We start from the raw sequence: 15,414 nt of genomic DNA on the forward strand, positions 1-15,414 counted from the left end.
AAAATCACAAACTGCATAATGGCAATTGAAATCTCTAAAAATTCCAGGAATGGTGTACCTATATCAAAGTTTATCTCCAGGGCTCTGTCTCAATGTTGCTCTAAAGGATACAAAACAAAATCTGGCCTGTGAAGAAGGACAGAAGACACTGGCATATTTAATTTAGAAAAATGCCTTACAAAACTACCCACTAAGAGTCTTAAATTAAAAAAAAAAAAAATGTTTGTAAAGGAAGAGGAAATAAAATTGTTCCCCTATTCCTCTGCAAACAGGATTAGGAGTACTGAACTTACATCACAGTAATGGAGATGTAAGTTAGACAGTAGGAGAAACTTCCCAGCTTGTTGCTTGTTGCACACTGGAAAGGGCTGATGGGGCACTGCAAGAACCCTCATCTTCAGTGGCTCACATCATTAATGGTAAAAGGAGAGGCTGGCTCTCTGTTCCTTAACAGTGAGATGTGCTATGCTGATGAAGTGTAACTCAGCTAGAGATAAGAGTCAGAGGAGTTACTGCAGGTCTTTTGTAACTGGCTGTCTTATATAAGGACAAATTCTTTTCTGCCAGCTGATGGTCACTGTTGCCTCTTTCCATGCCAGCTGCTCCAGCACTGCACAGACCCAACATAGTTTTCTGTGTGAGACAAGCAATGTCCACTCCATACCCTTTAAATGAGCTCAAAAGGAGGTGGGAGCTGCTGCTTGCACAAGGCATGGTTCAGGTGACCAGTGGCACCTTGCTGCACTGCGTCAACTCCTCCTGAGTTTGAAAGGCATGTGCAGCGAGTCACTTTACACAGGAGGGGAAGATGCTGCTCATCAAATGAAGGGGACAGCAGGGCCTGCACTATTTATCTGGCTGATGACAAAGTACAGAATTAAGTAAGGCTGACGGAGTGTAGGAGGCACTAGAAAGAATGGAAATGGATCCTGCTTTGAAGCAGTAGGTACTGGATTTACTTGTGCATTACATAATGCTTATGGTTTGGTTCTTCTACAATGCAGTCAGTTCATTTACCTGGTGACATTTAAGAAAAATACACTCTTGCTATTGGGGTTTTTTTTTATGAGGGAAAATAACTTTTAAATTTACTTTTGATTTGTAAGGCACTGCTAACATTTCCATGTCAGGCCTGAAGAAATGAAGGCTGAGAACCAATCCATCTGACCTCTTTTATTTCTTTCCGGCCCTACCATTCCACAATCCCCAACCAATATAATTAGGTCTCTTACCTTTCCTGCATAATGATAAATCCCAAAGGTTAGATCTACTCTTTTGGGTCTCCAAAAATATTTAGACTTCAAGTTATCTTCAAATTTTTCTGAAAGGAAGCACATAGCTTATCTTACTGGAGTTACTGTACAATAATTGTCTTCTGAAGCTGTATCCCTCCCAGGATATTGCCTGACTTCTCAGACAATGCAGAGCCACAAAATGGACTCTGGTGTTTTTAAGGACAAATATACCATAATGGTCTTGTAACAAAAGGCACTGGATAGAGAATATGGATGCTCTAGGATCAGTTACTTTGTACAGTTTTTTTCTGTGTGATCTCAGAAAATTGCTTGCCTTTCTAAATTTCTGATCTTCACACATGAAACAATGCAATAGTCTTCCTAAGGATTCCTTAAGGAATTATGAGGAAACATTAACCAATTGATTGAGGGCTTCTGTACTGTAGACTTAAAAACTATGAGGACAGAAAGACGACAAGCTCATAGAATTGCTTTAGCATGGGCGTTGTTACTGGATGTTACTAGGTTTTGTGATTGGGTGTTGGTTAAAACTCATATTCAAAAATCAGTAAAACGAAGATTTATCTGCACAGAAACCCCACTGCAATAACTAAATCAGCAGTCACTGTAACTACTCAGCAGCATTGAAATATTTCGGATCTGAATTACAACATTTTTTAGGTGTTTTAATCTCTGGACAGAAACACCCAGGAAACATAATTTGCTGAAAGATATTGAGGCAAGTTTGCAGCCATTACCCTTAAAAAGTACTAAAATTCTTGTTCAGATACAGCTCATCAAAAGTCTCAGATCTGAACATAATTCCACTTTGAAAACAGTGCTCTTGGCATATGAATGTACTGTTTAAACTCAGTTTGTTCTTTAACTTTCAAGCCCTGCTGCTGATAATTCCTGAAGGCAAAAGAATGGTTGGACTCGATGATCCGGTGGGTCTCTTCCAACCTGGTTATTCTATGATTCTATGATTCTATGAATTCAAAACCTGGATCAACAGCTTAGGTTCATTTGCAGTCTTAGTGTTTTTCTATCAACTTCAGAGACATATCCGTCCCTGCATTCATGCCTCCTTCAGACATACAGTGACCCTGGAACATGGGCTTGCTAGAAACATAGCATATAGCCTAAACTGGACATGCCAAACAGAACTCTAACGAAGGAGACATCCAGCAAAACTATGAAATAAACCATATACTTGCCTACAAGTGTCTGATCTGTTGCTTGTGGGAATCGACTTTCCTCATCCAGCAGCGACAATAAACCCATTGGTTTCTGCAGGAACATATCTAAGAGGGGCCTGTTGTCATCATATTCTATAACTCTTGCATCAACACCTTCATACAGGTATTCATTCTGCAACAAGCAACAGAAGGTGTGTTTTGTCAATGTATACAGAAGTGTTTCAGAAAATAATTCATAAACTCTCAATTGCAGCAAATTAAAACTCCACTGAAAAAGTATGCCCCAAGGGTAAAGAAATCAAGGTTTTGCAGGACCAGATGTCAGCTGGGATATATCACACCATCAGGCTATAGATTTTAAATTGCCTTTGGCTATGTAAGTGCTTCCTTTAGCATATTTGGTAAAATAAGATGCTTTCCAGGAATATGCAAGAATTGAAGAAATGGAGTTGAAGAAGATAACATATAGTGCTTGCAGATGGAGATCTCAGTACCTATTAACTTCCCTGATCTGCGATGTAAAAATATTTCTTAATAATTCAGATCTACATTTATATTCCCAATTCATTGCTCAAATCTATGTGATGTACAGTGGCCAAGATTTACAAAAGTGAGTAGAGATTACAGAGACCTCACTTGTTTGATCCCCCTCCTCAAACATCTGGAAAAGTTCTTATGTGGAGAAATATGGTGTACACACTTTCCAGTAATTGAAGGAAGGTGTTTCTAAAAATTAAATAATTGTCTCAGGTTGGCCTCTAACATTTTCACTTCTTTTAGGGAACTAGGGAATGGTATTCAGCAAGATTAAAAAAAACCAACCAAACAAACAATAGAAAAGCTGGTGGATTTTTTGTTTTCTCCTACAAATTGCAAATATATTTGGATTCCTATCATAATGAGAAAACTCTGAAAATAAATGTGTTCACAGTGTGTTCTGATGGCTTTATTTTGAAAATAACTTAAATTATAGCTGAAGAACATAAGAATTACTTTCTTCAATGCTTCCGCAAGGCAGAGAAAATCCTTAAATTGCCCAAGAGAAAGATGCTCTCGAGATTTCCCCCCCTCCATTATTTTCACCTGCTTTATGTAATGCAATAGCAGGTATCCACTGAACAGTTCAGTCCTGTGCAGGCTGCTCCCCATGCTATGAAACACATACTTAAGCCTTTTGATCTACTTTAAAGTCATCCCTGTTACAAAGGATATGATTTTATAGAAGTGTTGTATTAACGTATGGCATCAACATCACACTTCTGCTACCCTGAATTCATTGTGACAAGAGTGCCATAAACATGAACGATGGCTAATATTAATGAGTTCAAAGACCTCTAACCCTGAAAGACTTCTCCTTATGTGTCACTCACTTGAGTCTGAATGATAGCCAGGAGTGAGAGAAAAATGCAATACATCGAGTACTTTGAAAAGCAGTTAACTGCCATTTACCACAGAAAAGCAAACGTTATTTGACTTCATCTCTAAGCCAGAGAGAAAGAGCAAAATGAATAAAATCAATAACACTTCCTCAAAATACAAGCCCTTATAAATAAATCTTCTGATCCTTTTGAAAGAGAACACAGAATATAAACCTAAACCCTTCCACTGTCCAGCCTGATTCAATTTCCCTGGACACTCTTCACTCTAAGGATAGATTATGGCTCAGTTTATATGCCCATACAAGGGTGTAAGCATTACGAATCTCTCCTACAGCCCCATGAAGGCTCCTCATCTCAGACGTTTAACATTAACTTCACTCACATCTCCCCTCGAGCAGTGGACAGATGGAGTCTTACATTTTATTTTAATCAATAACCTGAGTAGCAACGCAAGACAGGAGAGTAATAAATGTATCACTGATATAGGCAAGAAGCTAATTATATACCTGTAGGAACTAGTGGCAGGAAAGGAATGAGTCCGTATTATCTCCCAAAGATAACACCAGTGTACTGGCAGCTTAACCGAGGGCTGCAGCTGTACTGAGACACAGATGTTACCTTCACGAAACTAGCTCTCACTGCTTAGGAGTACACTTACCAAGGGGGAAAACGAAGAGATTGCTTGGATGAATCTATCAGAGAAGAGTGTTTCATTGACACTCAGACATCTTCAAACAAGCTCTCTCAGACAACCCGTCTAATGATTAACTTTTTCCAACTTCAAATGCTTGCAAGAGAGGCTGCATTAGAGAGCTGATACAAGAATTCTCAAAACTGAAAGGAGGTCTATAATAGCTGCACTACTACATCAAAACCAGCAACAGCTGCTCCCTTCCCTGCCCAGCCAGTGTGCAGGGCTTGACCTCCCAGCCTGGAGCCTGTGTGGCCATTCGGTCCTTTGTGTCTGCACCTCAACAACTGAATGTGTGTCAGTGCAGACGGTTTCAGTAACGCTGATGCCTGCCCAGTATGATATGGAAGGAGTTCACTTCATCACTTCCCTTGGGCTTCTGGAGGTTGGCTGATGACCAAGTCTTCCAGGCACCAGTGTGACAGATGGCTCCGAAATAAGATAACCATATCACATTTCCTTATGCAATGCTTGGTCTTCAACCATATTATTAGGAAACAAATAGCAAGAATAAACGCCTTAACGATGTACATCATAAAACCGTAATGAAATAGATCTTATTTGAATTAATAAGCTGAATCAGCTACAGGATTCTGTAATCCTCCATGATGTTTCATGACAAGAAAGCTCCTAAAAATAGCAGCTGCTCATTGAAATTCTACATCATAATCCACCAGAAATATTCCTATGGATGGGATGTCAAAAGGAATGACTGATTTACACCAATACTTGGGCTCCTAACTTATCTCAGTATTGCATGGTATCTTTTCTGTGATCAGGTAATATTAGCTATGATAATATTAGCTACTAGGTAATATTAGGTTACGCAACCTGGTTTCACTTAATAAATTAGGAAATTGTCTTCACGTATAATCAAAAAAAAAAAAAAGGCATTTTGCTGAGAACATGGTCTGATGACGCTTTGGTTTAAATGGTGTCATGGTTTAGCTAAATTTCAGCAGCTAAAAACCAGGCAGAAAAAAAAGGAGAGGAAAACGAGAGGGAAATGCACTACAAATGCTGCAGAGCAGACACGAGGGAACAACATTGAATAATGAATAAAAGATAGTTAATTTAATTCTCATGATAATATTTACAAATCTGAGATGATATTTTTTGAGGTTTTTCGCTGCTTCTTCTACTTCAGAAACTTTTATAATTAAAATTCTGTTACTTTTTGGTTTTACATCAAATTATTCAGATAAAATCCATCAGCATTTAGCTTAAATGATCTGGTTCCTGAATAAGAACAAAATAATTTCAAGATTTTCAATTTTTAATAATTGAATTTCAGTGTTCATTAAGCTTATTATTAGTAAGCTATTATGAACACTGCACTTTAAAAATTATGCTACCACTCATTTATTTTTTTACTGTAAAATTGTACCTTACATCACCCGTTATTCCTCAAGAAAACAACATTCTATTTGCATCAAACTGATTATCACTGTGTTATGTTGCTTAGATACTGTAAATTTCAAGCTTAATGCATTTTATGTAGGCATTTTACTTGCAAATAGCAAGCACTACTTCACATAATACATACTCAGAAAACATTTGTTATAAACTGCAATTTACAACTTATTAACGAGAAAGAAAAATGTAGTTTATTGAAACAAGGTTTTATACTTCTAGCAACATGAAAGTTTTATGAAAATATTCCACACATACCTGTTCCCAGGCAAAGACATGTTGATTGAAGTAGAACTGAATTTGTTCATTGGCAATGTTGATACAGAGTTGTTCAAAAGAATTTTTTTTGAAATTTTCAAAGCCAAAAATATCAAGAATTCCAATGTTCAAACCATCATCATTTCCACTGCAAAGATTAAATAAACTTTCTATTGTTGTATCTTTATTTTAGTGACTAGGTTCATTAGTATTTCACAGAAGGAAATAATGGGCCAAATCCATGTGCCAGTTAAACTGGATAATTTTTTGCCAAACTAAACATGTCCTAAATTAACAAAAACTTTGTGTTTGAAATACAATAAACGTGCATCAATTCAAAGATGACTGCACTTGCAGATACACTGAATCACATAATTACCAAATCAATTGATAAGCACATACAGGATTTACAATTTTATTTTTAATGTAGTATTTGTTAGGTTTCATTCTGTCATTAAAATCTAAGTATTGTACAGAAACAACATGCAATTCTTTTTCTTTTTCGTGTAGAAAAACAGGCTTTACTTGCTAGTATCTTGAAATTAAAGATTGCTGTCATTTATTTCTTTATATCATTTATTCACAACAATTAAAACGTCTTATTTTAACATGAAAGTCACAAGAATCAATAACCAGAACTTTTATGCATCTAAATGTACTGGAATGTGACATTAATTTAAATTACCGATTAAGTTCCAGAGAAGTAGTACTAGTAAAAACTTCAGTCTGAAATTTTAGCTAAGGCATTCTGAGACGTATGTGGTCATTTCTGCAATTGGGAAAACCCCCTAATATTTGTATTTTTTCGCTGAAACAAAAAATTAAAAGGATACAGTTTTATATCAAACTGAAGTTGACATCAGTGTCCTTTCTTAGCTAAATTAAAAAAAAAAATTGCATTCTACCTATAAAACCCCTTTAAGGTGCTATCTGTAACTTATTTTATTTTATTTTACTTTATTTTATTTTCTAAAACATTTAGGAAATCAGATATGAAGGACCAGCCTCAAGATACTCAAGAACAGCACTTGAACCTCTTTGTTAGGTCCATCTCAAAAACATAAGTGTTTCATTGTGGAGGGATCAAAGGTGCTTGCTGATTTTCACCTGAAACTGGTAACTATTTTATCGGTCCAGAAATCATATTTTGGGTGAATAGACTGCTGAAATTTGTCTTGTTCCATTCCTTCTCAGAGCTAATTACATAAAAGTAGCAAATAAAAATTATTTTACTACCACAAAACCAATGTGGACCTTGGGTTTTTTTTGTCTAGTGAACATTTAAGTTTGAACTTTCTCCCTTTTCACCAGCACAATAAGTATTCAATTTGAAAAGGGGTCTGTAACAGGCACCTGAGAGAGGCACACATACTAGTGTGCTGCCCCATCTATCAGGAATTTATCCTCTCATTTACTGATTAAAGTTCTCTTTATTGCTGCTATGCTGTAACCAAATATTTGAAAGCTTAGACAGATTTTAGGATTACAACTTTGGCTTTCCTCTGATGTTTAAAAAAAAAAAATCCAGAAAAATCAAATTTGCAAATCTGGGATTTGCTACCCCAACTGTCTCTTAAGATAAACAATTTTCGTTTGAAATATAATAAATGATGGGTAGATGAAGTGCTCAGGGATAGGATTTAGTATTGGACAGCTATGATTGGGCTTGATGATCTCAAAGTTCTTTTCCAACCTAATGTTTCTATGATTCTATGACTGTATTTGCAGTCAGATAGCACCCAAAGCATTAGCACCCAAAGCTATTTAGTATTGATATTCACATTCAGGTAGTTATAAGTTTGCCCTTTTTCACTGCTACTACGAGCCATAGAGTCTTCTCATCTATGGTATCTACAATGCAAGCCACATAATTTCTTCTTTGATTACTTTGCAAAATATGTTACATCTCATTCTCACTTATCTATCTTGTTTCTGTATTTAAAATGTCACCTTGCAAGGGTAGGGTGGGCGTTAATTTCAGTAAATGTGTTTGGAAACTACTTTCACACATGTATAAAATCACACTCATAACAACAGCAACAGAAGCAACAGCAACATCTGCAAGTAAGAGCAGATTTTTATCTATGAAATCAACAGATGAATGTCAAAAGTTGACCTTGAAAAGGTATTCCTTTATAGTAGTTAGTATGTAATTTACAAAGGGTTAAATGAGCTAAGGTTAAACAGGAAAGCACCCGACACCTGTGCTATCCAGACATACTGTATTTTCACCACATGCTATGAATAGGATAAAGCCTTCTGTTTTGAACATGGTGGTGTCATAAACAAAAAGGTAGTAGAGAAAAAGCAGACGACAACACTAAATGCTCTAGTGTAGTTGATAGTATTCCCACAGAAAATCTCTCTTTGTTCTGGAAAAGCTTCTTTTACCTTAACTGTTGGTCAGGTTTTAGTAATGTGTTGATGCGATTCACTATCCAGCTAAAGAGGCGCCCATACAGAGCTTTGGCCATGGCATCTCTGACATCAGTGGCTTTTTCCACAGTGTTGGGACGAATAATTGTTTCTCCTCGAGTCACTACACAGTGAGAGGTGAGGGCCTCTTGCAGTTCATCTGCCTGAATACACAGCAAGGATGCACCTAGGAAGGAAGGTAACAGAGCTCAGAGGTAGATTATGGAAGGAAAAATACATATTTTTGCAATCAAAGCTGCAAGTGTGGCCTATAATGAATAAAGGCCAAATCAAAGTCTTGAACTATGACTAATGAGGGTGTTCATGTCAAAAAACTGTCAGTATCTAATTTAGTCACCAGCCTTCCACTGCAGTCAATGACTAAGTGATTCAAAGCAGAGGCCTTTAGGTTCTGAATTGCTTTATCAAGGAGGCTATTTCTCCAAACAGTCTATGGGAAAATGCTAGGGAATCTAGGTGACTATGTCAGGAGTATGTAAGTTGTGAGGTGTGAATATTCCTCTCAGTTATAATCCATCCATATAAGTCACTGCTGTCCTCCATTAGCTCCAAAAAGATGGTATTTCCTTCCCAATCCCATAATATTACAGGAAAATCCCATAATATTACAGGAAAACCTGTAAGAAGATGGCATGAAGATGTCATTATCTCACCACCCATAATTACAGAGAAAGACTAGCAACTTTCTTGAGAATCTTTGCCCCTTTCCCTTCTCTGCCTCCTGGCAGCCGAAAACGTAAAGTATCCCTTCCAAAGAATTAGTGAGCCATATTTCAGCAGGCACATGCGAGGAACAAGTTGTGAGTATCTGAGAAAGAAACTGGGGGAAAAAACCCTATTTGAAGTGTTAATGAGGTTCTCCATCAACTGTTCAAATAACACTGGAAAAATTCTGAAAATTTTCTTTTCAGGCATCTGCAGTATTAGTCATGTTTCCTGAATGCCAGTGAATGGGTTAGTCAAATAAGGTGCCTATCATGGAAAATTTTTCTTTTTGCATTTGAATTCAAGTGGGCATGGAATTAATCTATCTTCAGCATTTAATAATTCTTGCAAGATTTCCATCTGAATACAGTTTTCATTGATAACTCCCTTGCAATAAAATAAATTTGCTATCAAAACACTAAAGGAAAACAAATCAAGAAAAAACACTCACAGTTTTCAAGGGCTACTGGATTGGAAATGTTGCTCTTGTCAATCATATGTTCAGATACCACTGCAGAAAATTCTATGTTACCCACATTTAAAATGGCAGCCAGGACACTATACACACTTCCAAGTTCCTGAAAAGTATATTAAAAGAGACAAAATACTTAATAGCCAGATAGATTTGTCACTTTGGTTTGTGCAATGGGCATGCACATGTGTTGCTCTTAAGCCTGGAACAATCACTGTCTCTCTCGTTTGCCACATGCCCATGACTTTTAGGAATACTTTTCTTGGCACAGTATTTCAAGTGTTGGACATTTAAAGAGGGCAAGACAAACTATAGCTTAGTCTCTCATCTACACTCGTCTACAGGACAGGATTGATATGGAGTAGGGGCATCACAAAACAGTGGTGACCGTAATCCTCTTACGCAGAAAGAATACAGAGGTTACTTTATACTCAGGTTTCACTGTGTCTGCAGGCATAACTGTGTCTGAAAATGTAATACCTAGATCAACAAAAATATAAGAAAAAATCTACATCTATGTTTCTAGGAACGTGGAAACAAAGGTACTCTGAATAATAAGTCTGCAACATCTCCTAAGAACATCATCAGAAAAAGTCACACTGGGAAAAGAATTAAACCTGAAATTTCTGATTTGGCAAAGCACTTTACCCTTCAAAATGTCACTTAGAAACTGTGCACTCACCAAAGAACTTTGGTATGGATTTTACTTAAACATATTTAAATTTCAGATTATTTAGTAGGTTCTGAAGAAGGATTCTGCCTTGAAAAAGGGCTAACATATCTTGAAATAGTAAGTGACTTTAAGTACTTATATATCACAAAATATTTTTTCAGTTAATGAAATAATGCAGGTTTGACCTAGATTTGAACTGTGAATCTTCTTCTGAACTGTGAATGTTTGTCAGTATGCTCAATGATGTCTGAATATTTTGCACTCAGAAATACTGAGATGTTCCTATAAAGCAAGTTTTAAGCTAAGAATCTATGATACAATATATTGAGGCAAGCAATAATAGTATTTTATGTTTTATAAGAAAGGGTTTTGTAAATTTGATTGGTATTTTCTAACAACAGACTTTTCATAATTGCACAGCATTTTGTCTCTACTATTCAAAAGTTTGCTGGTACCATGTGAGGCATCATTTACTCAGATAAAGTCCTTAATTACTCTAGAATATCTGATCTTGTTTTCAACACTTTCAGAAGTTAACTTAGCAGTTAATAAATTAATTATTCTAGTGACAGCAAGACAAACTAGGTAAATTCAATCTAAAAATTATGCTCAGGATAATTGGTGCACAGTTTACCCAGGTTTTAAGCAATCACTTTCATTCTAAGCTTAAGGACACAGACGAAATGCAATGAAATGGATAGCTTCCTTTCTGCTACTATGCTGTACAGGACGTATAGGTGCTGACTTTTTTGTGCCCTTTCCCAGCATGTTTGAAATCTGGCTTGATCTGTTTCATACAGCACGGTTACTGTTCACCTCAGGCAGTTCTTTCCTATTCATTTTGCTGTGCAGTCTGAAATGAGACAGTGTGATTTTAAGACAGGGAGTACTGACAGTAATTACTATTAAAGCCTGCCAGTCAGTTACAAACAAATTTAAAAGAAATAAAGCCTTCTTTAGGTCTCAGTTTTAATTGGAGTGGAGAGGATATTATGTACAAAGTATTCTGCTAACAAAACATGGAACATGCTTATATAGAATCTCCTCTGTGCACTGGGATGAGTGTCAAAGCTTAAGGCTGCATTACTAAAATGTGAGCTTGGGAAAGGAACTCATTGTCTTAACATTGTCTTTTTCTCTCTGAAAATAAATTGTCTTTGCATGTGTATCTTACATCAGAACCTAAGTGAGGGAAGACTTCTCTATTCCTTCACTCGTGCAAACACGGCCTCAGACAGGGTAATTCATCCTGTGGAGAATGTAAGACAGGCCAATGTGCATGGGGCTCACATGTAACCACAGTTAGATTGCCTATGGTACTGAATTTCCCTCTGAAACTGTGGGGGTTCTACAGGTAGAAAATTCTTTATAGATTCAGCTCACAGTGGCTTGCTGAGTTAATCAAGTGAAGATCCATGCTAAAACTGCACAATGCAGCCAGTGACCTAGTTCTAACTGGATCTTCAATATATAAGGAAGGTCTTCTCTTTTGGATAATCAGGATTATTGTTTCCATCCATCAAAGTGAACAAAAGAACTGGGAACAAAAACAGACTTGCTGTTTTTCATGGTATAAATCAGGACTTATCAAGGTCTCTGGTGCAGTGACGAAACTGCTATCAGTGCTGAACAGTGCACGGCCTTCCATGCTGCTTCTGGAAAGGTGGAAGTACGTGTCTGAAAAGATGTGTAACATTACGGGTGTGATAATACTAACTGCAGTTGTGAATAAGCACGTAGAGGAGAAAGAGGCTGTGAACTCTACTGCTCCTGTGGCTAAATGCAAAATGACTATGGTGGAACAGAATAGGTGAATAAATCCGTTCTGCTAGCTATTCAAATATTTACAGGGAAGTCAGAAATATTCAACTGAAGTGAGTAGATTCCCACAAAAAGCCCCTTATATCATGCAGTTTTGTCAAAGAAATTAAAACATACACCCATTCTGCAGCATTAGTGCTATATTTCACAGATACTGTATGGATCATGCTCCAACTATGATTTGTGATAAAGTCAGTGGTAAAATACAGCTGTGATGTACCATTTCTAAGAAGAAAAAACTTGGATGCAGGACAAAGTTTCCTTCCCTTGCATCCTAATTTATAAATCCAAAGGATTGGGTTTTTTATTGTAATTATGCTATAATAACCAAAGAAAGCCTGAGGAGAGGGGTTTAATGGCCAGCAGAGCAATAATAAGAGATCATAAAGAAAGAATGGGTTCAGTTAATGTTCAGTGATGAGATTCACTCTAAAGGAATGTAAAAACTTCATTCAACTTTGCCCCTGGAGTTGTCAAAATGTATTGACTTCATCTAAACTCAGATCAACTCAATGAATTTTTAGAACTCTCAGCATGGACTTGATCTTGGAAGAAATGAGGCTTGTATTCACAGGCCTAAAATTATAGGCTAATAAATAGTTACAGCATCATTTTCTATGCATTTAATTTGCAAAAAACATTTTTTCCCAATTACTCAGCTGTGCAATGTTCACTGATTTCAAAGCCTTGTCGACTAATACCATGTTATTAGTTTATCAATGCCTTGAAACCTTAAAAATTTAAATGTAGTAATATAACAGTAACTTTACCATGCAATATCCTAAACCATAAAGACACTACTGCTGAAGGAAGAAAATAACAAAGGAAATTATTTGAATGCTTTATGTAAGTTTTTTTCTGATAAAGGTACCCATTAAAGTTCACCAAAAAAAACCCCAAATGGTTATCAGCACTCACCTCCAGTGTAAAACCTATGACTTTGAAGCACTGTTCAATTAATTCAAACTGAGACTTATAAAAGCTATTGTTCATGAAATCTTGCACTATTCTGAAATGATCATTTTGCAGATATCTGGAAGAGTTGATGGATATGGAGTTAGAATGTAAATAAGGTGAGAATTCAACAATCTTAGTAATCAATTTATGTAAAAATAAACTGCATTACCTGGGAGGTCTGTATTCTGGCAGTTTATAATGTGCCAGTTTTTTCTTTTCTGCCAGACCAGCATAAATATAATAAAAAATATGGAAATTTTTCTCCCCTCTGAAACAATAGAACAACAAACTGATTTAGTAATGTTACACAAACGGATGACATACGTGCTATTATTAAATGTTATTTTAATAACAGACAAGGCTCATGCAATTTGACAGAGGACTCTGAAAGAAGCTTTATTATACGAGCTTTTGTGAAGTGAACACCCTTTCTGTACCACTGTGTGTTTGTTCTGAAGCTGTCAGAGTGGCTGCGTCGTGCTACAAGCACCTAAATGCTTTGCTTTTGATGCAGTTGGTCGATGCTGTCTGAGATCTTGCACTTTGCTCACCCACCAGCATTAAACAGGCTGCTTAACATCCAGATTCTAAAAAAATCTTCTGACCATGGGAGAGCTGTACAATCCTGATTCACTTAATCCAGTATGTTTTCTGTGTCCTCTAGTCCACAACCAAGAAAGCGCATAAGCAGACATTCAGCAAAGGGTCTTATGACTTGAAATGCTTTGCCTAGAAGTTATGTGCTCACACCCAGGACAGAAGGTTTATTTATACATCCAAGCATCCTGTGCACCTCATGAGGAAGAACTGGACACTTAGGTGGAAATTTCCAACCACCACTGGACCCTGAGGTGGCCATGTCAATCACTGTGAAATGACAAAAATGGAATTGTGTTTGAATCCCTGGTTTCTGCATGAGCTGAGGTATATGTCTCAGGAGCACCATTTCAGCCTTCTGTGAAATGGGATCAGAGCCCAGTGCACTCCTCTCTGCATAGGGGTGCCTAAATCAGAGTTCAGTGCCATCTTAATTTGTGCATTTTACTGTGGACAGTCAGTAGTAGAAAACAAGATCATTTCAAGGAGCAGGAGCAGATCCTTATATCTTCCTCCTCAGTGTCTTAACCACTAGGCTGTATAGCCATGCTTCATATGCCTGCTGAAACCTCTCCATGTCCTGATGGTTTGTGTATTCCCTTGAAAGATAAGGAAACCTGTAGGTTCAGTATCTTTTGGCTTGAAGTTGGTCCAGAACTTGAGTATCCCATTCTCTGGATAGTCAGTCACTGGTTTTCTTCAAAAAGTCATTCCTTGCTCTGTGTGTGTGTTTGGGAGTCATGTTCTACCAGAAGAGCAGAATAGACTGTCCTTGTAATGCAGGTACCTGATTGCCAGTTTTCTGACTTGGTATGGCTGCATGGACCAGCCACAAAAAGATCTCAGTGAAGAGGAGGACACACTTGATACAAGGAGCTTCAGCCACCCTTGGCCTTAAAATTAAACCTCTAGTGGCTCTCACACTAAACAGTTTGGTGGCATTTTCTTGCGAATGCAGACACCTAAATGCTTACCTAAATAGCATTTGAGGCGCGTAAATAGTTTGCTGACTTCCTGTCTCAGCATATGGCTAAATAGAAATACAAACTGACAGCCGCAGAACAAACTCATGAAAAGTTATGAGAAAAAAATTGGAATTTTAAGGAAAAACCTGATTTTCCTCTGGAAAAGCAGTTTCCATGCTTATGTTCAACTGGGGAAATAACCAACATTTCATAGAAATGCCTCTAACTTTAACTGCTTATTGAAACATTCCAAGGAATACTTAGATGTTCTTCATGTCACAAATTTACAGCAGGCAACAAGGTCTGCAGAACAACAAAAAGCGCAAAAATAAGTAAGATATCAACAAGGGGAAAAATTCAAGTCAGTGACAACATTCCTTGTCTCAAACTCTGTTTTCCTGTTGTCATTATGGTAGAAATAGAGTTGCCAAAATATTTTTAATCTGGATGTGCTATATAGTAGGATAGAAGGTACTTGTCAATAATATTAACTAATTGGAATGTAATTTAATTTTTCTGACATTTAATATTATGAGATACATATATGACAGAGATGGATCTATTCTGCATTTGGTTCATAATGCTTTATAACCAAATCCAACTAGATGCACCA

General features: G+C 36.9%; 1 protein-coding gene across 1 annotated transcript in view; it reads right to left on the reverse strand.

Annotated features, from left to right (window-relative positions):
• Nucleotides 1–15,414, reverse strand: part of MYO3A (myosin IIIA) — a 120,427-nt gene that overhangs the window by 31,594 nt on the left and 73,419 nt on the right. Inside the window, exons 15-21 of the mRNA XM_069859509.1 lie at nt 13,409–13,507; nt 13,201–13,315; nt 9,768–9,894; nt 8,567–8,777; nt 6,176–6,323; nt 2,453–2,606; nt 1,233–1,321 (exon numbers count right to left, since the gene is read on the reverse strand). Of these exons, the coding sequence (XP_069715610.1) occupies nt 1,233–1,321; nt 2,453–2,606; nt 6,176–6,323; nt 8,567–8,777; nt 9,768–9,894; nt 13,201–13,315; nt 13,409–13,507 (943 nt within the window). The remainder of the gene's footprint in view (nt 1–1,232; nt 1,322–2,452; nt 2,607–6,175; nt 6,324–8,566; nt 8,778–9,767; nt 9,895–13,200; nt 13,316–13,408; nt 13,508–15,414) is intronic.

This window comes from Phaenicophaeus curvirostris, chromosome 6, assembly GCF_032191515.1.
Source record: "Phaenicophaeus curvirostris isolate KB17595 chromosome 6, BPBGC_Pcur_1.0, whole genome shotgun sequence".
In the NCBI taxonomy this organism is placed as follows: Eukaryota; Metazoa; Chordata; class Aves; order Cuculiformes; family Cuculidae; genus Phaenicophaeus; species Phaenicophaeus curvirostris.